We start from the raw sequence: 26,532 nt of genomic DNA, 5'->3' as shown, positions 1-26,532 counted from the left end.
AAAAAATGTATAGTACATGAACACAACACATATAGAATAATATACATAAACTTCACATTAAAGTATTAAACATAATGACTAGTAAAATAAAAAATAGAGAAAATAAATAAAAATTACGAATGGAGTTATAAGCCATGAAGCCATAGGTAAATAATGCATCCCAAAGGTTTGGTTAATTATTTATTATTATTATAATATAATTTGGTGTGCAGCTTGAAGACTACACATAAAAATGAAAATAATATTATAAAACTACTCCGAGAAATTGAAATTTGCAATATTTTCTTTAAAGGAACTAACACAAATAAATTTAATTTTTGAGTAAAGTTTATCACATGGTTTTTTTTTTTTTTTAATAATAAGTCATTTTGTTCAAACATAATAAAACAATACTGTATGTACACCAAAATAATTACATACAAGTAATAATTAACTCCTAAATAAAAATGATAAATATAAGCACCATTGTGTATGTAAAAAATTGTATATAAAAAGCGGGTGTCATGACAGCAGTCTTTCGTCCACCCCCCCAAAAATAAATAAATAATAATAAAACATCCTTATACTGTTTATGTCAACCGCCATTACCTGTTCCCTGAAATAGTCGGTTTGGTCGACACGGGAGGATTCTTTTTCAGTACACTCCCGTGGCTTTCAAATCTCTTTTGAATATCGGCCACGCCTTTCGATGGGTATCGGCTACTGTCCGAGAGTTTTTTTTTCAGACCCACCGTAGCTGTTAACGCCGACTTGCTGGCTACACCGACAACCGGTTTTGGAAACAGTACGGTCGGTTTGTCGGCTGTAGGTAGCTTTTTGGCTTCTAGCACGTCTGGCGAAGGGTTTAACGATCGGTTTTCATCACAGTTTTTGACCAAGTCCGGCTGATCATACGAGGCCGCCCGCGACTTGACGTCCACGGGGCGCATGTACCCAGAACTGGTGGTCGAACCGGCCGGCGATGACATATAGTTTTCGTAAGTCTGCTGTTGCGGTGGAGGCAGATCGACGGCTGGTTTACTGGTGTAAATGGACTCGTGATTTCGTTCTTGTATCGCCGACACGATTTCGCCCAGCAACGAACTCTCCAACGACTTGGGCACTTTGTATGCGCACGAGTCGTCATCGTCTACCGTGATCCGCTCGTCGATCACCGAATAGATATTCTCCAAGTGTGGCTCGTCACAACTGACGTTTGCGGCCCGTAAAACGTCGTTTCTGCAGTCAGTCGCCAACGGTCTAGGTATCTGGTAGTCGGCATGGACCTGGACCGGTTGCGAAGCCGGTGGACGCGGCGGTGGCGGCGAAGTGGGCCTCGAACAGGTGACAGTCGCTGCTGCCGACGCCGCCGTCGTCGGGGCTGCAACGCTGGTGGGCCGCTTGTACTTCATTGACCCGAAGTTCGGTACGCGTGGCCTTTGATTGGTGTTGTTGGCAATGCGCAAACTCTGAGCCCTGAGCACGACGGCTTTGTGTTGATCCGCCTCCAGTGGCAATGGTTCCGACGGTACGTTTATCTCCTTCTGGAGGATTGGGTGCGATATTTCCAGTTTTTTCAGCTCTTCCTTGTCGAATTTGGCGTTGGCGCGGGGGATCGTGTTTTTTTTATCGTCGGCCTTTTGGTTTTTCATAAACGACGTAATCCTGCGCAGTGTCGGATACCCTCCGCCTCCGGCACTACTATTTTTGTTGTCCGCCGCCATCAACGACGCCGGTCTAGCGGCAGTTGGTACAGGCGGCGCCGGCTTCGATGGTATAGACACCAACTTGTGTACGGTAGACGACGTTGTCGCGTCCAACACCGGTTGACTTATCTGCAGCCTACCGCCTCTTTCGTTCAACGCCGCGGTAACAGCGGCAGGCGCAGAAGGCGCCGGTCTGCTTGGAGTCCGGGAGACGACCGGCTGTTCGTTTGGCGCCAACGGTTTAATGCTAAATCCTTTGTAGTTACCTACTAGTTCTGCACGAAGTGAAAGTGGTTTTTGATTGTCTATCAATAATGTACTCGAGGGCGAAACAGTGCCATTAGGTTTGTTACCGATTTCTGAATCATTGCTGTTAAAAGAAAATTTGAAAATATTTAACACCGGCAAGTGAAAGACCAATAGTAAAAGTACAGTTGAATAAAATGTACATGATTGTATAGCATGCATAAGACAAGGTTAATTTAATATTTCATCGACCAACAATAATTAGAAACATAAATATGCAATATAAAGCAACATATAAGATAATACAAGTGTAATTAGCAATCACTAATAAATGTTAGTTGTTAAGTAAAGCAATATAGTAAATACATATCCGCAATGCACATCTAAGGCATAATATGCGCACTATATGTTATGCAAGAATTAGTTTACTAAACGAAAATATTTTAAATTAAATACATTTTTGCTAATTATAATTTTTTAAGTTTAAATATCAAGAAGATATTTACAAAAAAAAATAATAGAAAACAAATATAATTGTAATGCAAGTATTAATTATAAACGATAATACAAAGAATATACATTTATTATATACTATTCTTCCTATTATGTCTTAATTACAGTAGTTATGGAAATCCAGCATAGACGGAACCACAGTATTAAAATTTATAAATAAAAAACTGTATTAAATAGGTATACATATACATATTATTGTATTTTTAATTATATATTTTGTTTTTGTTATGCATGAGTTTTTGACTACAGTCTTGAAATTTTCTTGGATAAAATGTACAATTAGTTTATCAGGGTTGTCAATTGAATTTATCAATTTTATATGTGATGATAAATATCATATATATATATATATATTTTACAAAAAAATCAGAAATTAATTAGTAATCACATATTGACACATAATGTTTAAATTTTAAAATATGCAAAGAAAAAATGTTTATTAATTAAATTGAATTAAAATAAAAACCATACATACATACATAAATAATTGTAGCTATAAGCCAGGGATGGGCAACTGGCGGCCCGCGTACCTTTTTTATCTGGCCCGTGCTACATTTTCAAATTACTTCATATAATTTCATATCATATAATAGAAGTGGATTTTACTAAATTGTCTATATAAAAAATAAAATTTTAATTTTTTTTTTGCTTTCTCCTATGCACTGCGGCCCGCTAGATTTTAAAGTATTTAAAAGTGGCCCGCTAGTTACTTTGAGTTGCCCATCCCTGCTATAAGCTAATAATTATTATTGAAAATTAAAAGGGGTGGATTACTAGACGCATACAATAATCAAGTAGCCAGATATCTGAGACTTCTATGATTAGTGTAAGCAAGTAATCTCAATTTTTAAGTTGTCATAAGTTATATAAATTATAATTTACTAAAAAAATAATTATTTTGAATTTCCCCATACACCGTTTTGCAAATAACTATTCACTTGCGGATTAGTTGTAGACATAAGATTTGTAATAATAATATCACTTTTACTTAGACGAGATTTCACAGCATCAATATAATTTGGTGATTGTATAGAACATGCGTTGTTGATATAAGCATTTTCTAAAATTTGCTCTGATGTATTATTACAAAAACTACTAGTCTTAGATGGTTCTGAGTAAATGTCACTGTTGTATTGCGTAACTAGGGATGACACAGTGTTTATACTAGGAAGCTGTCTAGTAGTAGTAGTAGTAGTAGTAGTGCAAGCATTGCTATTACCATCACCATCATCAATGACCAAATGTTGCAAACGTTGAATAAATGGCAAACATTTAGATACATACGATAGCTTTTTGCGATTAGTTTTATTCCAGTCAGACGGTGAATGATTCTTTGAACAATAGGCAAATAACAAAATAGCTAACAAGAGTGGAATGGCCCCAAATGTTAAAACATACATTCCAGTCATGAATCCTTTGAATGCTGAAATTAAAAACAAATAAATATGTTACAATGAATACAATCATAAAACATTATTTAAAGTACTGTTTGGACTGGATGCTGGTCCAGAATCATCACTTCCTCCAGGACCAGGATGATCACAGTATGGTGGCGCATAACCAATTTTACAGTGACAATGTCCTTGATTGTTGCAAACTCCATTTCCATTGCAATTATTTTTACAATTTTTACTTTGGGCTATAAAATCTTTCACTGCCACACATTTTTGGTTCACACACATCTTAAAATTTAAACAATAAATAATTCTATAAGATCAAAAATAATTTTTATAATCTATACTATTATAATACAAACCTTATTGTCACCACATTTTGCACCATCTGGTGTTAAACCAGGATCAACATCATTTAATCCCAAGTCCACAATAGCAGTTCTACAAGGTATCATTAATCCATTAGAGCTAATAAATGTGTGTGATACGGTGGATACAGTCTCCATACCAAATTCTAAACGTTCATTTTTATGCTTACATTGTAACATGCCACATAGTACATTTCTAATTGAACAAATAGGTACATAATACAATAAAACCAAAATTAAACATGTTCAACAAATGAAAAAATTATTAATAAAAAAATCAACCTACTCCTGGTTACATTTTACATAAGTCTGGTTCAGGCGATTATAACCACAATTACCTTGTGGTGAACCCTTAATATTCATCATTTTATAACACTGTTCATTTGATGATTCCCCAGTAGGACCCCATAATAAACGACATTGATATTCCTTTGTACGACAACTTCCATTAAAGCAAAATGCCTATAAAAGATAAAATTATAAGTATAATTATTATACTTAAAATTAATTGATACACATGTGTTAAAATAAGCAAAATTATTAATTATAATAGGAATTAATATTTTGGGTACTAAAAATTTTTATTTTTATAATATTTTTAAATGTAATTGTTCTAAAATTGAACATTATAATGTTTGATATCCTTTTTTACGAATGATTACTTTAGATATGAAATTAAAAAAGAAATAACGGCAAAAATTCAAACTGAAAATAAATGTCTATAATCTTACAAAATGACTAAGATCATAATCACTTTCAAAAGATTTAAAAATACAATTATACATTAAATTAATAAAAGTAATACAATCAGTAAATACATATGGACCTGAGAGATGGGTATTAAGAAAAATTGATCAAATATTATTAGTTTTGGAGAGAAAAAATACTGCAAAAGATTTTTGAACCTACAAAGGATTCACTACACGGTAAATGGAGGATAAAAACGTTGAATTAAGAACACTTTTCCACAAACTGAGTATACTGAAAATGATAAGGAACAATAGACTACAATGAGCTGAATATGCATAGCAGAGTTCACACTAACTCAAACGCATAGTATTAGAAGAAAATCTTTATGGAAAAAGATCACTGGGAAGATCACGATTCAGAAATGAAGACATAGTAATGAAAGATGTAGAAGTATTAGGAGAAGGATTCAATTAGATTATAGAGGTCCCAAAAGTGATTTATATTGACCCCCTCAATTCTGACTTGCAAGGGGTCATGTCAACAAAAAAAAAATTGAGGCTACATGAGTTGTAAATAGAGGTCCACGAGAGTTATTAAGTCAAGAATGGGTATATTGTAATTTAATTTAATTTTCATTTCTTGTTGTTTTAATTATTAAAAATATTAAATAAATATTGTTATTATTAAAAAAAATAAAGGCATGAATAAAAAATCTTAACACGTTTTTGGTTACAAGAGGATACAAGCATCGGAAAACTACAGGTAAGGTTGTATATATAGATGGTCCTAGACTCCTAGTGACCGACTTACCTAATGGATGGATATTCTATAGTATACAATTACAAATAATTAACTTTTATAAAAATAATTAGATACCCTTAGAAGTTTAAATACAGCATATTTTAAATATACCTCAGTTGATTCACAAGCAGATCCGTCAAATTTGAACACATTATCTGGACAATACTCTGAATCTCCTGTACAGTACTCAGGTAAATCACATTCATGTGGAGCTGATCTACATTCCACACCGGCCAACTTCCAACGGCAAGTCTAATAATATTAAATTAAATTTTAACTATTATGTATTGAATATTTATTAAAATTAAAAGTAAACAGTTTCAATTTACATTTAAATCACAACATTCCCCTGTAGCACAAGTGGCATTATCATAAAACATACATGTATTTGGATTGCAACAAGGATTGGTACACATATGTTTTAAACCACAATCACACTGTTCTCCTTCTTCTACAAAACTATTACCACACTCTGGGCTTTCAAATAATCTAACAATAAAAGCAATTTGAGTAAATATGTATAATTATACGAGTTAACTAGGTGATTCTTTTATCAAACAACATTCATTACTTTAATATCTATAATATACTATTCACTGTTTTGAAAATACCTAATGTTTCAACTGGAAATTATGTAAAAAAAATATTTTAAAAAAAGTTAATAAATATTGAAGTAATAAGTGTTATTTGATAAATGAATCATCCTTTTTAAATTGGAAAATTTTTTTATTAGAATATACATTAAAATTTTGCTTAGTAAGCTTTACCTAACAGGTTTGTTTCTTAAACAATAGTCCATTCCATGTTCAAACGCAAGCGCTAAATATTCCAAACTACAAGAACTCCAATGGGTTGGACTCTGTGTTCTAAAGAAAAATATAAAATTAAATATAGTATTTACATCATTTAAGTTTATCTATCATCTAACCCTGAAGAAGGCGCCATAACACATCGTTCATTAGGACAATCACACTCAGTTGTATCATGTTCCATACCCAAGTTGTGGCCTATTTCATGTGCTATAGTTGTTGCTACCAAACCCTGTACAACACTGTGGTCACTGTTTACACCCCCACTAAATTCATAAGTACATATAGGTCCTTTTAAAGCTTTACCAACAACACCATTTTCAAACTGGAGTTTTCTAAAAAAAAAATCAAAATTCAAAAAATATATACTTAGTTTTTTATAATTTTCAAAGTATTATATTTACGTTAGTAATTGAGCATTATCATTAGGATGATCTTTGACAAGATGTTCACGACGATAGGTTAAGAAATTAGTCAATGTAGTGTCACCATTTGAAGCTATTGTAATTTCATTATAATCAGTCCATACAACCACTCCAACAAGTGTAATGAATATGTTTAATGGTACATAAAGCTGAAAAATAACAATAACATGTCATGCAATGTCTTAATATTAACAGATACCACTTACAGAATTTATTATATTTGCCATATCTTTAGTATGCTGATGGACTTTAGACAAATCACTGTTAAACGATTTATACTCTTCTTGGTCAACAACAAGAACTAATTCGATAAATCTAGATTTATCATTTTGTTTATATGGTCCCTTCAAGGACCTCGTGTTTCTTCTATTCTAAAAATATTAAATAGATACATATTATATATTACACAAAAGAACTCATTTCATAGTATGCTACATTTATAAAAATAAATCTACTTACACGTTTGATTTCATTAGGTGTTAATTCAGGAGCACTAGGAAATCCTGAAAATAAAAAGTTATGCTTAAAATTCAAAATATAGTTTTACAATCACTTACCGCAGGTATAATTAGTTTTTAGATCTTCATGTTTGTACAAAATATGGTACTTATCACCTGGTTCACGTTCAACATTTTCAATATAATGATATGAAACCCCATCAAAAAACATTCCTCTATAAAAAGAATAGTCACTAATTATTAAATTGTTCTATTATTTTATAAGTAGTTATTATAATAACCTTATGCCATTACACGTAGAAATTGCTGCCCAGGAATTTGGTAAATCACGAATTTTACCATTATAATTACAAAATTCAAGTTCCTATTAATATATAATTATAAATTAACTAAATATGATTAAACTGTTAGGATATAATGAAAATGTAAATTTACATTAGCTTTTGGTCTATTTATCACATGAGATCCATCCTTCTGATGTTTTTCAAAATAATTAATTGGAATTAGTCCTCTGTAGATAGTAAAAAGTTATAAAATAAATTAGTTTCATAATTATTAAAATTGTTGTTGATTAAATAAATAATATTCTGACTTACTTGTTAAGGCTGAGATCAATAATATATTCTTGTCGATTGTTGACAAATGTTAAGGTAATACCATGAGCATGCTCTAGGCCATTCTACAAAAGTACAAAAAAATATAATAAAACAAAAACAATAATCTTATTGAATAAAATTAGACTTGTAGATAGCTTTTCAAACTATATCACTGATAATAATTGTTGTGTTTTACCTACATAATCATAGTGCAAAACAGAAACGATACATACAAATTTATTACATATAAACATAAAACTATAGAAGATATTAATTTATATTAAATAGTTCACATATTACATTAATAACATAATGTAACTGAGTGATCAAATGGTGGGAGGGGGTGGTGGTGCGCAGAGCCCGCAGTGAGACGAAGTTCCTCTACTATTTTTTTTGTTCATATCCCAACTATATTTTTTTACTGGAATGGGGGGGACAGCACAAACTTCTGTCTAAAATAATTTTTATTAAAATGTGGATTTCAATTTACGTCAATATATAATGAATTTTACGATTTTTAATATAAAAAACAATAATTATTCATTTTGTTATCTATTTAGTATACTGAATAAATGTTGATTATTATATTTTTTCTACTGTAACATGTAGGATGTAGGTATTATTATCAAAATATATTATATTTGGAATTTATCTATGTAACGAAAAGTGGTATTCAAGATATAAGTAAGGTTGGCGAGGGGGAGGGGAACCCCATGTGTCTGTGTTAAGTAATTGTGCAAAAGTTTTTAAATCGTTGGATTGAGCTTCTCTACTTAATTTTTCCCAATTTGAGCACTGAATAGTTACAATGATTCGTGTTCTAAAGTTACTGGATATTTAGTAGATATCACTATTCAGATGTAATAAAAAACACTAAAACAGTGCCTGATTTTTTACATAGTATTATCCCCAAATACAATAAGCTTAAAAAAAAATATGTTAAGTCTTTTTTGTACACGTATTCCAAATCTGGCCTAAAATCAAGACACGTATTTTTTAAATTTATAAAAATGGTTCATGTATTTTTAATTTCATGACCATATTTAGGGTAATTTTTGGAAGACTAATTATAAAATAACTATGAATTAATTATATTAATTTTAAAATGTATACAATATTTTTTAAAGCATAATTATATTGAAGAATCTATTGTAATATTACATTAAGTTATAATATGATTTTACCTAAGTATATTCGATTACACTATTTTATCGAAAATGAATTAGAGACTGTTTAATATATCTAAAAATAAATATTAACTTTCAAAAGAGAACGTTGTCCATTGATAATGATGCGCACGGATGGGTAATTTTCTGAATCTGATGAATTAGTGACAATGTAGTAATAGCTCAGAAACGTCCTTGGTGTGTACAAGTATTGGAAGATCTTAGACGATGCCATAACAAAGACGATTCTTCAAGCCTCAAGGTAAAAAGCGATACGGCGCTTCTACTTATAAGTACGGGCATACGGGTTATTGATAACTAAGACTCAGTTTGTATATTTTTACTGGTCGACTGTAGTACACCGTATACTAAGTAAAAAATATATATGTTTAATGAAAAGATGATTAAAATTACTATTTCTTTAAGTGTATTTCAACATTTTAAAGTTTTTACAGCATATTTTAAACATTTTAAGGATATTTTTGATGTTTTTATGGCATAAACTATGACTTTATAATTTAAATAAAAACTTTACGTATACAATTTTGAGAAAAAATAAAAACAAAGATTTTAGTATAAAGCCTGTCAATCCAATAGAAGAAAAAGAGATAAACTCAAATTTTACCAACTCATCATTTATTATGTAATCAATGTTATATTTATCTGCATTTACTTTAATTTAAAAACCCTGTAACTTATTTTATTATTTTAAAACCTAAGTCATACTATTCATACTTTTATAAAAAAAACCATAGTTTTAGGCCATATTTGTCCATTTTTTATGCATATAGTAACTCGCATGTTATACAATATTATTTATTTTAGTATTTATGTTTTACATTATACATTTACAATAAATTGCATTTAAATTTGAATTTATTATTTTATTTATTACTTAATTTTAAAGGTACTTTAATCGTAAAGATAAATAAAATATTACCCGTTTTGTAATTGAAAAAGAAATTGTAATTGCTAGTTAGTGTTTTTTAAAATATACATCATAAAACATATACATTTTCTAACTTAGTATTTAATATTAATTCATCGTGACTTTAAAGTTTAAATTAGGGGTCAATAAATCCACATTTATAATTACTATTTTATTATGAAAATGCTGAAAATGAGACGTAGGTACTAATTATTTTTAACGTAAAGTTGATTAAATATTATAGTCATGGCTATGGATAAATGAATCAAGATTAAAATAATTATAAAACATTGTATATACTATTTTTTTGGACGACGAGGAGTAAATAAAATAAAATGTTATTATTCAATAATTTATGAGTCATTTAAAAGTTTCTAAAGAGACCAATAAAGGTTAGGTATATACACAATTGCAAAACACCGGAAATGCTATTTTAAAATCATAAAATTGATGTCTGAAAGTGTTAAAAGTTTATCAATATGGTAAATAATATTATCATTGGTGTCCTCGATTATTATATAACAGCAGATGTAACATAATAAATTAAGAGGCGTACTATCACCGGGCAATATTTTAAATCAGTTTATAGGTATAGGTACCAGATAAATATTATTGATGATATGTGTATTATTGATAAATTAGTAGGTACCCAAATGGCAAGGCCTGCTATAATTAAGCCATAGCGCTATAGGTAGTCACATCAAAAGTCTAATGGTAAAATTGTATTTATTTTTTTTCAATCTTCTTTTAGTATTGTAATTTCCAACAACTACTCATCAGTCATTGCAGCAAATAGTGCAAATTTGTATTGAATACCAAAATTCACAGATAAGCTATTGCGTAAAAAAGTAACAAATTAAATGTTCTTAAAATTTTAAAATGTAGTATATCTTATCAAACAGAAACATGTACACTATACAACTGGTTCGAAATTGCTATTGATATTATTATTTTTATAGATAAATCGTATATTTGTGTACGTCGATTGAAGATAATGTAATTATTAATGTTTATATTTTGGTCCCATTGATCAATTGGCTCACAAGAAAAACTTACATGTGCGATATGCAGCATAATACATATATTAAATTATGAACTATTTGATACATTAGTACGCAAAATATCAAAATATGAAATATGTACTATATGTGGAAATATAATAAGATTATGAAGGTATTACTTTTTCATTAATAATAAATAGCAATGAATTTAATTTGATATGTATAATTCTCAGAGGTTAAAGAATTTTAATTTAATTTGAAATTACAAGTTTTATTAATTTTATTGTACTCGAAAAATTTTGCCGCATGAAAAATTATTTTTTATATTTTTTAAATTCTCCCTCGAAATATCATTAATAAAACTCAATGTTGGGTTTGATATCTCAATAGACAATAATTATATAATTATATTTTCTGAACAAGAATTAAAAATGTATTTCATTAATTGTTATAACTCATAGGTACGTATTTTAAGTTAAAATTGATTACTATCTTAAAATTAATAGTATTACACGAATTCATTTTTAAAACAAACGCGCAACAATTAATTATTTCTTTTTACAAAACTTCAAAGGATACAAGACACATTTTAGAAATACTAGACATTTAAGTGCCCCAAGGGCCAAGAGCATTCATTAGAATAATTGGATGAATTTTTGAAATACCAAACTTTTCCGTTTAATGAAATAAGGGGGGATAGTCTGGAAATTTGTGTATTATTTATAGGTAGAGCTAATTTTATGTAAATTACCCTAGGTGGCCTAGGTCACCTATTAAATATTGTCTGCTTGCAGACTAAATATTAAATAGTTTAACAGTGGAAAGAATTTTAATAATTTTATAATGTACAGTACCATACATAGGTACCCATGTAGTCAGGAAACACAATAATTATCTTGGATTTTAATCAGTTTAATTACAACTGATAACGTAAACGTAATCCATGTGATAATATTTATTTTAATTATTAAAATAGCAAAAGAAACCCAATTACATAAATGTCACGTTTATAATTATTTGAATGATATGTTTTAATATGTTCACATATTAAATAAATGTAAAATAATTGTACATAATATAATATTGTTTAGATTGTATTTATAAACGTATTGTTGATTACACGAATCAATAAACATGATTTTAGTATGTTTATTCTCATAGAATTTCAAATAAATTAATATAATTTATAATGTATAATAGTAATATGAACTAACCGGATTTATTTTGGTTGATTGAATTTCTCTTTTATGCCTTGCATTAAATAATTTTGGTTCTATAAATGCATATTTATTGAATTGATTGTCGATTTGATCAGTCATTCCACCTGAAAATTACAAATATTCAGTTAAGTATACTTATAGTAATATAAATTCCATACAATTGAATATATTTTAAAATAAAAAAAAACTTCTGAAAAAGTTAAGCAGGAATCTACTAAAATTAAATCACATAAAATTGCTCTAATGTTCTAACATTAAATGTGTTATGGAAGTATGGCATAAAATTAAAAGATATACCAACTATTAAAATCCGTAACACCAACAAAATAAACATTTTACAATATTATTCTAAGGAAAATTACAATGCTCTTTAATTATATACTAATATTCAAATAGATTCTCATTTCAGTGGTTGATTGATAGATTAAGCAAGTGGGGCTTAACTTCACCTTTATATTATAAATAGATGAAATTAAAAATATTAGTATTTAAATAGGTACAGTCACGTATTCAGTGAGATTTTTTGGGGTTCAACCCCCCCCCCCCCGATTTTGGTGAGCATGTTGGTGAGCAACACCAAACAAATAACACAATAATAAAACACCGTATCATAATAGAAACAATTTTTTTCTAAGTTCATATTTTTCATTTTAAATATAAAAATGTATAGTCACACTTTTTTATAGTTAAAAGTGTATATTTAAGGATAACTAATTTCAATTTAAAATAATTAACTATAAATAGTTTAAAAATTCAATAGAGTTTATTCTATTTAACTTTTAATAATAATAGGCTTCAATTATTATTAACCAATTAATAATTATGGTGAAAATTGTACATTATCAGTTAAATTTAAATAAGAATTTTAGATAACTGCACATTCAACAATACAATTTTAGATTCTGAGCAAAGCTAGAAATCTATTAGTTTTAAAATAATGGTTAACATCAGAAAACTATTCTAGAAAAGGTTATTTCTTGTCTCCCTGGTATTTTCCAAATGCATAACATGAAAAAACTACTGACAACTGACAGAACATTTTTAAGAAATTTAAATAAGTGATATTTTACATTACGAATCGCTAATTTTTTTTATTATTGTTAAAAATATGTGCTTAATAAGGTGATCGAAGTGAAGCGATTGCTGCTTGAAAACAAAATATCTGTATATTGTTTTGCTTTTTAATATTCTAATTCAATTTATAAAACTTTCTACCTACAACATTCTTTTTAAAATCAAAACATATTATTTAACTTACAGGTTTTTAAAATGTTTTAGACATTTCAAAATTAAAATATCGATAAAATCTTTCCGGGAAAACACATTATGGTTTTATCTTTAAATTCAATAATATTTAAATTGATTCCCAACAAACGAAACTAAAAGTAAAATTCTGAACGAAAATGTGTTACGTCGTTTGTAAGACGAAGACAACAAATAATACCATTATTTTGAATTATTTATGTTATCTTTTATAATCCAACCATTCCAACCTCATTATAACAACCATTGAAAGCTGGAAAGGTAGAGAAATAAGATTCTACGGGATTGGGAGTTATGATGTGAGCACTCGTCCTATTTTAATTACCTTGACACAAGCAAAAAATGAAACAATGTACCTACTACCTACTAATAATGTACAACGTTGTATTTATAAAATTAAACGTCTAAATATTATATTAAAAAAAATATTTTAAGTGAAGCTTAATTTACTAGTGTTAATTATTAGTACACAATAAAATAAGTTATAAATACATTTTTATTTTATGTTTTTTCGTCTAAAAGAAATATATTTTCAATTTTCAATTCATATATATATATTATATCATAAATAATAATAAGAAAATTATGATCATTTTGGAACACCATTATATGATACCAATCATGATTGGTTAGCGTCGTTAGCGAATACATAATAGGTAGATTGTGTCTATAAAAATCATAACAATTATACATTTGAAGAGTTGAAGAATTTTAAATTTTTTTAAATATAGACACAACACACAAGTGTAGGTACATTCTTTTGGAAATTCTTCTATTTGATTCTAAGATTTTATGGTTACATAGAAGTAGCCAAAAAAAGTAGAATAAATACTTAAAATCATAGATCGACATTGTAAAATCCAAATCGTTTTTTTAAAACGACAACTTATTAAAATTGATTACGTATTATTTACCCTACTACAAATATAAATTCATAAATAATATCATACACTTTGATAAAAAAGCTAGTTTTTTAAGAATGTTTCACAAAAAATTAAGTCATCTATACAGTGAACAAATTAATACACATTTTTTAATACATAGAAGTTTTTTTAGAAGATAAAATAATAGTTTATGAACTTATATATAATAATTTTAAATTACATACATTAAATGGAAATGTAAACATATAAATTATAACTAATAGATAATTACTATGAAATTTAATTTTTTTTAATAATTACAATAAATATCAAGCTTTCGAAAAAAATTTAAATAATTCTTAGTATGAATTCTTACTTAAGAGAACACCACACCCGCATGTGTCGTATTTGTCTTACTAACATAAAACATATTATAGAAAAAACATGTTCAATAGGATCAATTTTGACATCACGTAAAAATATTCATAACTCGGTTTTTACCTTTAAATTTGATAAGATAATACCATAGGTCAATTCATTCTTATATTAAAGTTAACAACGCAAAATTAGTTCTACTGAATTCAAATTTGCTATGTTATACTACGTTTGTAAGACAGAGACAACACAGCGGGTGTGGCGTTGTCTTAATCATAATATTGTTCTAACTATAAAATAATTTACTAAGAGCTATAGTAAATACTAAATAATATAAAATCATACATCCAATAATGATTTTGGAGGTTATATTTTCAAACGTCAATTATATGACGTATTGAACAGAAAAATATATTTTATTTTATTTTATTAACAATACAAAAAGGAAATAGTTAAATTATATTTATAGAGATCTACTATTTCACCATTATAATGTTAATTTTAAAGTATACAGATTATAGGTATAGGAAAAATATAATTTATAAATAAATTCCTTTCAAACAGATAAATATAACACAGCCGAAATAAAGATTAAATAAAATATCAAGTTCTTAAGTACATTTATAGTTTTAAAATCAATCAATTGTTATGTAATTTATTATAACAAAAAATAATAATAATATAATAATGTAAATATTTATGACGATTTTTAATTAAAAATACGGTTCTGAAAAATGATCGAAATTAAGATATTTTAAGAGAACGTTTGACCCAATTTATTATTTCCTTCTTACAAGTGCGTAACATGGCAAATTCGCGTATAGCAGTTCACTTTTTGTATCATTAATTATACTGAATTAATCAGTTATTATACTAAACCTAAAGGTAACAACATTGTCTATAGATTGTTATACATTTTTTTCCGATATTTTAATTGTTAAATACGTTTTTAGTGGGATAAAAGTGATTATAACAATAACTCACTAATCTATAACTGATAAATTAGAATTTAATCTAATATTAAAACCAAAGAAGCTAAACATTAAATACTGGGTATAAATTTGTTATATTATGTATTTGTAGAATGGAGATAAGAGATAACAAGTGGGTGAGCCGTCTTCTTAATATTAAGATTAATGTTTTATAAAATACAAATTGGATAGATACATGTATATATATTTGATTATGAAGTTCACTATTTATGAGTATTTTCATAAAAATACTTTCCAATAAAAAATTAAAGTATTAAAATAAAATGTAGTAAATACTGTCAATACTGATCAATGATTAATATTTAATAGTCTACCTATTTCATATTTTGCATATCTCGTTTCCATTATGTAATTACAAATTATATACTTAAATGATTTGCAGACATTATATTTTAATTAATTTATTTATTTAAACACATACCTATAAGAAACATTGATTTGTATAATATTATCTTAATAATTTTACTTTCTCACAATTCTTACAATTATTATTCGTATCGTTGGAATCCGTTACAAATAAAAGTAAATGTTTATTAAGTATAGCTAACAGTTTTACTATATAGAAATGATGATGAAACGTTAACCACCACAATGATCGAATATTTCAATGACACAGCGAATCAAATGAGTACAAATTAAATAAATTGCATGTCATAGGTATATGATAGTTAGTTATTCGAATGAAATATTCAATACATATACATCCTGCATAGAATGGAACAATGAAATGACCAATGAAATGAACTGTAATCGTATAATAGTTAAAGGATTACTTTTTTTTACATTAAAATAGAAAAATATACTATTTATTCGTATACGATGCAGATAATACGTAAGTAAAATAAACATTAGCAGTATTGAATGATAGATAGATATCTCATCATGACGTCATCTCGAGAGAAGATATGAGCGTCTGCGTCAAAGATTAGCGGTTCAAAATTTAATGATTTAAGTAAAATATAAAAATTTATTGGTAGCCAAAAAAGAATTGTTTTAATATTACAAATTAAATTCACTTACTTAAAAAAAATCCTTGTAATTAAGAGTTTAAATTGGACTAAACGGCATGCTACATTAAAAATTTAGAAATATGTATATTTTATTAACTAAATTAAATATAACTAAAATCGTTGTATATAAACCAGAAATCATAACATAATTTTATATTATTTTAAATTATAAAATGTGAATCCTAACAAATTATTACATTTTTCTTAAGTTAAATTTGAATGGTATTTATAAGAAAAAAGTTCTGAAGAATGAAACTATCATTGGTATTATTCGTTATTATGACTCATATGACTTCTTAATACCTATGTCATATTAAAACTCAAGACAGCGAGACCTAGTAATTACATGATTCAACTTCCGGTTTCGTCTTTGAATAGTATTATTATTATTTTTTTTTTTTTTTTAATATTATCATTATACTCCCGATATATTGTTTATATATCATATTATATACATAATATTATAAATTGTTTATATATCATATTATATACATAATATATAATATACTTATTAGTCTATTAACTATTTGGCCCAAATATGTCAAATTTAATTTTTATACAGATAAAGTTGCTAGTTACAATACTGTATTGTTTACTCGATGTTACTACTATTATTTTATTTATCTATTGAAGATCATTAAGCTTTAGCATAATCTTTAAAAAGGTTTCATAAACAAGCTATATACATTACATATATAAATCATTACCATATTGGTAACTATAAATAAAATGTGCCCTATAATTATAAACATTTTATTTAACGACCTTTGATTTAGGTACTCTAGAAATTAATTTTGTTTTAATATTTCTTGGTCTTACTAAATTCGTTACTAGACTTAACTAGACGTTTTGGTAAAACATAAACGGTTACCAAAACAAATATTGTGTAAAGAACTTTTTTGGAGGATGAAAATAAACAATAAAAATATTTTTTAAACAAGGTCTGCTAATATTCTTTTTAAATATTCATGTTGTTTGTTATGGTGAAATATCAAATAACACGTTTGTATAGTCTATATAGATACACAAGATTACAAGAACAAACGCATATTATTTATAAACTGGTCATCAAATAAAAATTAAATATTATAGGTATTAACTAGGTGGTTATGCAAAAGGTTAACACTCATTTTTTAAACGTTGTAACGTTTACAAAAGTATAATATTTTTCTGATAATTTAAATGAAAAAAAATCAAATTTTGAGTAGTTATTAACTAGTTATTTAAAGTTTTGATAAGTTAAAAGTGGAAAAATAATTTACGGGGAAATTCCTGTTCTATTCCACATTTCCACTCCGCTCATTTAAACTTTAGACACTAAAATATAGTTTAACTTTATTTTAAATATTTAAAGGATTCAATCAGGCGTGAATTCAGGGGGCTATGAGTACTCGGACACCCCCTATTATCTAAGCCACCAACAGAAATATTTAAATTTATTACTCCAGAGGAAGTTATTGAAGAATTATATGTGTAAAATATATGCAAGAAATTTATGTATTTTTAAGTTAATATTTAATAAAAACTGATGTTTGAAAAAAAAGTTAGCTCTAATAAATTAAATAGAAAATAGAAAGGTGTAACATAATTTTTTTCGAGCACCTCCTGTTAAAATTTACTGGATCCACGCCTAGATTCAATCATAAATATACAATTTTAATTTTAAATAATAGTGAAATATTTAAGCGTTTTAGAATTATTAGTTATTTAATTACAACATAACAAACATTTTTAAAGAGGACATGGTACCCGTATGTGTTGTTTCCGTCACACGTAGTATTACGACATAGACAAAACGTGTTTCGCAATGAACTCAATTTTGGTTCTAGAGTAAATAAAATATACCTATTATAAAATAAAAAAATGTCAATATTTTGGAGGGAAAGGCGATGAGTTTTTTTTAAAAAAAATTAAAATTTTGAAAAGTTAAAGGTTATTTAAAAAATTTGAATTTTCACCATTTCTAAACGATATAATGAACGTTATATTGGGAATAATGGAAAAAACTTATTGTCTTGCCCTCCATAATATTTTAATTTTATAATAGATTTATTTACTTATATTAAAATATTACAATATTATGGAAGGCAAGACAATAAGTTTTTTCCATTATTCCCAAAATAACGTTCATTATATCGTTTAAAAATGGTAAAAATTTCAAATTTTTTAAATAACTTTTAACTTTTTAAAATTTTAATTTTTTTAATACTTAATTAATATTTATAATAAATTGAATCAATATAAGTTTAAAAAAAGAGTTAAATAAAACATAATTTTTAAATGTTTATAAATAGCCAAAATATATTTAGGTAATTACATTTATTTTGAAAAATATATCATGTCTAAAAAATGATAAAATAAATATTTGGTATTTTTGTTTTTAATTTTGATCCTTTAAACTATAAATTAATTTAAATTTGTTTTAAAAGTATAAACTACCCTCAATATTGAAAATTAAAGCAATTTCTGGCATAAAAAGTTTCTCAGAATAAAAACAACTTACCTATTGTAAAATCAATGTATTTATCGCGCTCATAATTTTAAAAAATATTTACGTATCAAAATTCAAAATTATAGGTTACTTGTAAATGTTATAATTATAAAGCTACTTAGCAAGTTTGAATTCATTTCTGTTTTACTTATTTTTTATTTTTACTAATTTAAAATAATATATATATTACTATAATACATTTAATAATATAATTGTAGCCTGTATAAGTTAATCAATTCATATCCGTCGTATTTGCTATTTTTTATCATTTATTATTATGTTTTTAAATACATATTTTTATTCAATATAATAACAAATTATACTAAATTAAAGATAAATTAATTGAACTTCCTTTGTTTATTACATTTTTAACATGTCTTATCGTTCTCTGCACGTGTTATACAAAGAATTATATTTGCATCCGTGACGATCCATTTTCAAAGAAAATGTTCGCTTAAAAAGGGTTGAAAATGTAATACGAGCTTGATAGAAAACCAAAACTATAATAGTCATCCCGCATAACGTTGAATATGTATATATATATATATATATATATAAAAATAGAATAATGTACCTATGTTTCTAACATATTGTTATATTATAAGCCATAGTGAATAGTATTTAATCAACCCATAGTTATTTTAATCTATAAATTATGCTTTATGTAAGTTGAACTATGACATTATGTGTCTTTGTTGTATTATGACTTATGCTGTAACTATATACGTTAGTTAAGAAAATAATGTATATTTTTGTTTTAATGTAATGAAAAAAGCAAAATAGGTATATACTTTTATTAAAATATGTACCTATTAATCACTTAACAAAAAAATAAAGAATAATAAAATAAAATATAAGTATCAAGTTTTTAATAATAGCACAGCTGAAAAAATATTAGAATTCTGCAATTGCATATAAATAAATTACTATAAGATGTAAAAACAAAGATATTAAAATTTGTTATTAAAATTTATTTTGATGCTCTTAATTTTGTTTATGTTTGATAGTATAAAAAAATGCTGAATCACTTGAAAGTGTTGACTTGTTGATACTGATGTTTCACAACATTTACAGAGTTATTGTGAATAACTTTTTAATCGTTTTGAAATATTTATTAGGAAATTATTTTAAGTATGCAGTTACCTTATTATTTAATGGAAGTTATAATTTTAGGCATTTTAAACAATTATATGAAAAACGACACAAATTCGATGTACGATGACAAAAAAGAACAGCTACAGTGCAAATAATTTAACCTGATCAGTATCTAAACTCTATAGACATATACTAAAATGATACCTACTTATTGGTAGATTATATGAAAACGGAATTTAAGTTAAATACGTAAAAATATGTCTAAGAAATTTGGGCTTATTTCAATTAAAATGATCTAAATTATTCACATTTTTATCTGATTAAATATATCTTATTTCAGTAAAAATATATATTTACAATAAAATCCATTCTCTAGTTATAAATGTATGACTAAGTTTCAAAATTCATGGCAGTCGTGTAACCATATGAATTTTAAATTACATCCGAATTGGTTCCTGATATGTTATGCGACGGACGTCCGAATCTGCAGTTCCTACTGGTATTGAATGAAAAATCTAATCTTATTATTATAAGGAAATATAATATTGTCTTAGGTATAACTTTATATAGAATAATTTTTTTAGATATCCCTGCATATCCTGTTAGATATTTATTAGATTTTTTAACTTCCCATAATATTGTATCGTATCTAATATATTTTCTATAGTATCTAACGCTTGTGGTGAATTTCAGTAGAAGTAAGTACTGCACGACGCACGTGTTTCATGTATACAAATAAGATAATAGAATATATAATTAAAATTGTGTGAATAACAATTTAGTTTTTTTTATATTCACGGAAATAGAAAAAAAATCTTAAAAACCGTTTCGGTCGCAATGTTTCCCATCGCTTAAGTCTAGCACTAGATCAACAGTAACACATGGGTATTTTTCATACCATTTATTAATTTAAAGTTTTTATTTCATTATTGTCATAATAATTTTGGTCGCACATCATTTTTATTTTGTAAATTCCTTGTTTTTTTTTTATATATATAAATTAATAAAATTATTTTTAAACTATTAATATTATAATATCTTTCTATTTTCCTTTAATATGTATAGATTTGCATACAATTCTTATTTTTAAATCGCTTAATATTTCTGTATCGTTATAAAAACTAAAAAGTAAGTAGAATGCAAAACGGCAGCTAATAGACGGTAATTACTAATGAGACAAATCCGTATCAAACAGCTAATGTTATAAGAAGTTGTAACATGCATGTCAATATTTTTTCAAATATAACTTAAGAACTGAATTTTGAACGAGAAGTTAATTTGGTTATTACTTTATAAGTTTATAACACATTGCAAGTGTTTTAAGCTATACACAAAATTAGTTCCACTGAACAAAAATTTGTCATCATATGTTATGTTTATTTATGTAAGACGGAAACAACACATACAACCCGAGGCCCTCTTAAATCGTGAATTCTAGTAGTATCTCGACCAAAAATTTCTAGAATAGGGGTAAATTCAGATTATAGTCATTAAACATACATAGATACATCATATTATTAAAAATCATGATATTTTAGGAGTTGTCGTAATTTTCTTTGTCATTTGTAATAATACTTGGAAATGTATTCGCAGTTGCATTTGAAGTCAAAGATAATTTATATAATATTATAAGATAATTTTTAAATATTTAATATAATATTAGGACTATTGTTATAAGCATAAAAATGGATTCTTGACCTAAGTGTAGGTACTCGAAACGATTGTAACTAAAATAAAAGCAAAAGGGGAAATAACCGTTAAGTAGCTGCTTTTAATAGTATTTCTGGATTAAAAGGTTTTAAGAGATGTAACTATAAAGTACAGTGTAAAACTATTAGATGTGCTTGTTCATCAACTAGATTATGTAAATCTTAATTTTGAATTTTGTACATTTGTTTAAACCTACTTATCACACATTTTTTAAAACAATTACTAATCTATTATATATTGGAGTTGGTTTGTGTAAATGTGTAAATGTGTAAATAGTAAATACAAATAAAATACATAGTAACTTTATTAGTCTTTAATCATTATAAAAACAAATTATATCATAAATTCATAAATAGGTTATAGGTATAAAGTTTATTTAACTTATTACTATTGTGTATAGTACATAAAATTACTTCTTATGAACAATATACTTATTAACAGGGAAAAAGTGAAATATGTACATGGATATGCAAAATATTTTTCACCTTCCTCCCTTGAGACTTGTCAAGGACTACCACTGGTTTGTGTAAGAAGCACCAATTAGGAATCAAAATTATTGTTATATATATATGTTTGTTGGGTTTAATAACTAACCTACATAATATCCTAAAATAAAAACAATTGTCCACATGGCAGAGAAGAAATTGATATATAACATATAGGACATGGCAAATGTTAGAACATTACACTAATCAGCAAAAAAAAAAAAAAAATATTAGATATTTATACAAATATATGTAATATTTTATAGTATATAGATATAACAGTGAGTACTACAATAAATAATACGTAATACAATAATGAATATCATAAATTAATGATTATTTTACTTATAAAATATTTTTTTAATTAGGTAAATATGTAAAGAAATAATATCAAGTAGTAAAAATTGAATCACTTGAATGGCTTCCTACTACATCAGTTGCGTCCTGTTTTAATCACAAAAAAACACATGCCATATAACACAAAAATTGCCTACCATCTTTATTCAAGGTAGTAAGAAAATGAATCAGTAGTTACAATTAGGTATTTTTAAAAACAATTATTGGTTTTAAATTTTTTTTATAAGATAAGCATCTTAAGATATTAAAAGAAGTCATGAGTTTAATATTATTTAATCATTTAGGACACTACTCATTTTTAATAATTTGCACTGTACATTTTAAAGTATAGTGTTACATGTGGTTTTATTTTTATTATATAACAATGAAATTTGATACTACGAATTAAAAGGAAAAAAGTATTAAAAATTGTTTATAATTATAAGTATAGGTACCAAAAATTTTAAGCAAATATATTATATATAATAAGTATCTAAAAGACAATAAAAACATGCAGAATATATATATCAACATTTACTAAACAGTTTAGTTTTTGTAGGAAAATGGGGGGACTTTTTAAACTATTATCAAAATTAAGTGGGTTTTAATTTTCAATGGCTTCAACTATCAAAATTGTGTTCTTAAATATGTATAGAGGTATAAACATTTAAATAAAGTAAATACCTAAATAAGTAATAAGTCATAATATATTTGATCTGATGTTATAAATCTAAAAATATAATAAATTTTGTATGTTAATTTTTTATGAAGGGATTTGAAAACATCCTAGGGAACTTAAGACCTACGCCTTTCCCATCACAATATCTTTTAATGAACACAATAATATCTACATATTAACAACAAACACAAGGATAACCGGATAAATACTATAAGAAAGAAAGGATATTTTACAATTTTAGAAATTATTTGTAATCTTGTACAATTAATCAAATTGCTTCAGAATAATCCAAAAGGTAATTTGATTGAAAAAAGAGTAAGATTTTTTTTTAATGTAACTTATGACCACCAGTTAAAATCAGCAATTATTATTAGAACATAGATATTATGCATATGCTCTACACAAAATTATTGTTTAAATGGGGTCTACATTAAAAAAAAGAATTCTTAAGATAAATAATATAGACAATATCACATATGTATTTAGCTCTAATGGCAATATGCCAATATTACCTACTAATGTCAGTAATTTCTCGACTTACATAACACATTGTCAAATTATATTTCTTTAACATTGTAAATTGTAATTCAAAGAAAAATACATTGACTAGAACATAAAAAAATATGTCCCCCATTGAATAAAATATGATAAATTTAGCTATATACTTAATTCAGTAGACTGTACTTGGTAAATTCATCTACATGATAAATAATTATATAATTACCATTAGATTTATGAAAATAAGCTAAAACTAACAGTAATAAGAACTACAATATACTTTTTTAATCAGAAAACGGTTGAATTTTAAAATAGTAATAACAAACATTTTTAAATGGAACTGTTTCGGCATCTGTATTAAGTTTAATTACAACTTAAGATATCATAAAATCGAAAAGAAAAGTTAAATTATTTACAACTCAATATATTAGTTTTTAATCTACCTATTTTAGATCATATGATACTTATGATGTATACAATTAATATAATATGTTATAAAATTAAAAATACTCACAGCAAACATATTGAATATGAACTAATGTTAAAAATGTGAGAACTAGCACTTTGAAAATAGGCAGTATATGATAAAGATCCTTTGATGTGAGCATATCGCCGATGAGCATTCATCAAGCTCAGTCTGCTGTTAAATTTTCAATAGGTACACAAGAGTAGAAAACAATTGTGAGGATAAGAAATGTTAATACTAACAACCGATTAACTATAGTGATATTTTAAAACGGTGAAACACTCAACACTGTAATGGAACAATAACTGTAGAAAATGAAAACATTGATATTATTAAGTATTAAACAGTTAAATTATAATAGAATTTAATTATTTCACGTGCGATGTGCCGAACCCTACGCATGAGCGGACGGAACAGATGAGCGAACGATAATTAACTAAACGTTGTTAAAAAAAAAAAAAAACTATCACGATTTTTATTTTTTACCATTTCCACTTCCTCCGGCTAAGAGGATTTTTATTATCTTTATTACTCCCACTTGTCTTATCAACAACAACAATAATAACGTATATATATATTATATTATATCAAAAGCGATACCATCAAAGGGGTCGCAGTGCAGCCAGGTTCGGCCGCCGAGTAAATCTTTATTTCCCGTCCGTCGTTGTTCCCCGTCAAATAGAGTAAGTACGTAAAGACGTTGCGACTCACGAAACTAAGGCACTGTAGACACATCTTTATAGGGCCCGAACGAAATCGTTCTGAACACCTTACTGATGTACAATATTACAATAACGATGGACAAAAAATGATCATAATATTGTTTATCCAAACACATGCAATCAAAATAACAGTAGCACATCGCACATGTAGGTATTATTATTTACAACAAATATTATATAATATAGTATTTTTTCTGATATGAGTCATTACAAATTACACTATATAATATACCAATCATCAGTCGCGGAATAATTATAATAATATTATCTATTTACTATTAAATTGCAATATGTTTTTATTATGCGTGACAACTATAATAACGAGACACGATTTATACATAGTATTATACTATTATAGCATAGACCTATAAAGATTTATAGGTCTATGTATTATATACATCGATTCGATCTAAATTGTAATAAAATTACAAATAATAAATAGTAAATACAATAAGTAAATAAAAATAATGTTGTATACTTGTATGTCTGTACCTATGGCACTTAATAATTAGTAAGGTATTTTATTGCTGAAGAGAAGCGACGGCGGCACGCAGGTGAACAACTATTATAATGTTTATTGGACATAATAAATAATTATCATGTTATAAAGCGATAAAATGTAAACATTGTAAGTAAATGATAAATACTAAATAGTGCCTATTACCTATAAAAACCAATATTAACACAGTATTATTGTGTTGTAATTTGTAAGTAAACGATATTATTTATAATTGTTTGTCATCTGTCAAGTGTCAATACTTAATGTCTTAGGTAGATACTTTATTAGTTAAGTATGATGGTTATACTAATTAGCTAATTAGGTGATAACTTATGTTTTAATACAACTTATATTATAGAGCAGGGGTCACCATTAATCCTAATTTTGGAAGCCGAAAATTTACGAAGCTAATTCGATGCGAGCAACATTTTTAAGAGATATTTATAAAATAGTTTATAATTATAACAATTTTACTCTAACTTAATGTCAAGAGCCGCACGAGACTAACTCAAGACCCTCGTTGTACCAACCCCTTTCATTGTATAGTATAATGATATCAGTATCTAGTCTATCACACCGTGTCTTTGACGTAGGTAGGTAACGAGTTGTGTCCCAATGATAAAAGTGGGGTACACAAGTTGTGTCCTAATGATTAAAGTGGGACACATTCATGTGTCCCAACTGTTTTATAAAGTTTTACACAATTTATGGGCTGATAAATTCAAAACGATATTTTACACAAGAATAA

The 26,532-nt window shown here is 26.6% G+C and overlaps 1 protein-coding gene across 2 annotated transcripts; it reads right to left on the bottom strand.

Annotated features, from left to right (window-relative positions):
- Positions 1 to 371: 371 nt before the first annotated feature.
- LOC113547782 (disintegrin and metalloproteinase domain-containing protein 9) lies at positions 372 to 24,981 on the bottom strand. 2 transcript variants are annotated; one of them, XM_026948274.1, is made up of 18 exons: positions 24,612 to 24,981; positions 12,295 to 12,404; positions 7,986 to 8,068; positions 7,825 to 7,900; positions 7,671 to 7,753; positions 7,489 to 7,604; positions 7,391 to 7,434; positions 7,138 to 7,302; positions 6,911 to 7,080; positions 6,626 to 6,841; positions 6,465 to 6,563; positions 6,027 to 6,186; positions 5,809 to 5,949; positions 4,493 to 4,668; positions 4,201 to 4,402; positions 3,931 to 4,126; positions 3,729 to 3,867; positions 372 to 2,055 (listed from the first exon to the last, which is right to left on the bottom strand). In XM_026948274.1, exons 1-18 carry the CDS (start codon positions 24,718 to 24,720, stop codon positions 585 to 587), a joined length of 3,756 nt encoding a protein of 1,251 aa, XP_026804075.1. In that variant the 5' UTR covers positions 24,721 to 24,981; the 3' UTR covers positions 372 to 584. The 2 variants fall into 2 exon arrangements, with proteins under 2 accessions (XP_026804075.1, XP_026804077.1); XM_026948276.1 differs by lacking the exons at positions 7,671 to 7,753; positions 7,825 to 7,900; positions 7,986 to 8,068; positions 12,295 to 12,404; positions 24,612 to 24,981 and having other exon boundaries at positions 7,138 to 7,297.
- Positions 24,982 to 26,532: the final 1,551 nt, after the last annotated feature.

Source organism: Rhopalosiphum maidis, chromosome 1, assembly GCF_003676215.2.
Source record: "Rhopalosiphum maidis isolate BTI-1 chromosome 1, ASM367621v3, whole genome shotgun sequence".
Lineage (NCBI taxonomy): Eukaryota > Metazoa > Arthropoda > Insecta > Hemiptera > Aphididae > Rhopalosiphum > Rhopalosiphum maidis.
This window is presented reverse-complemented; position numbering and strand designations above follow the sequence as displayed.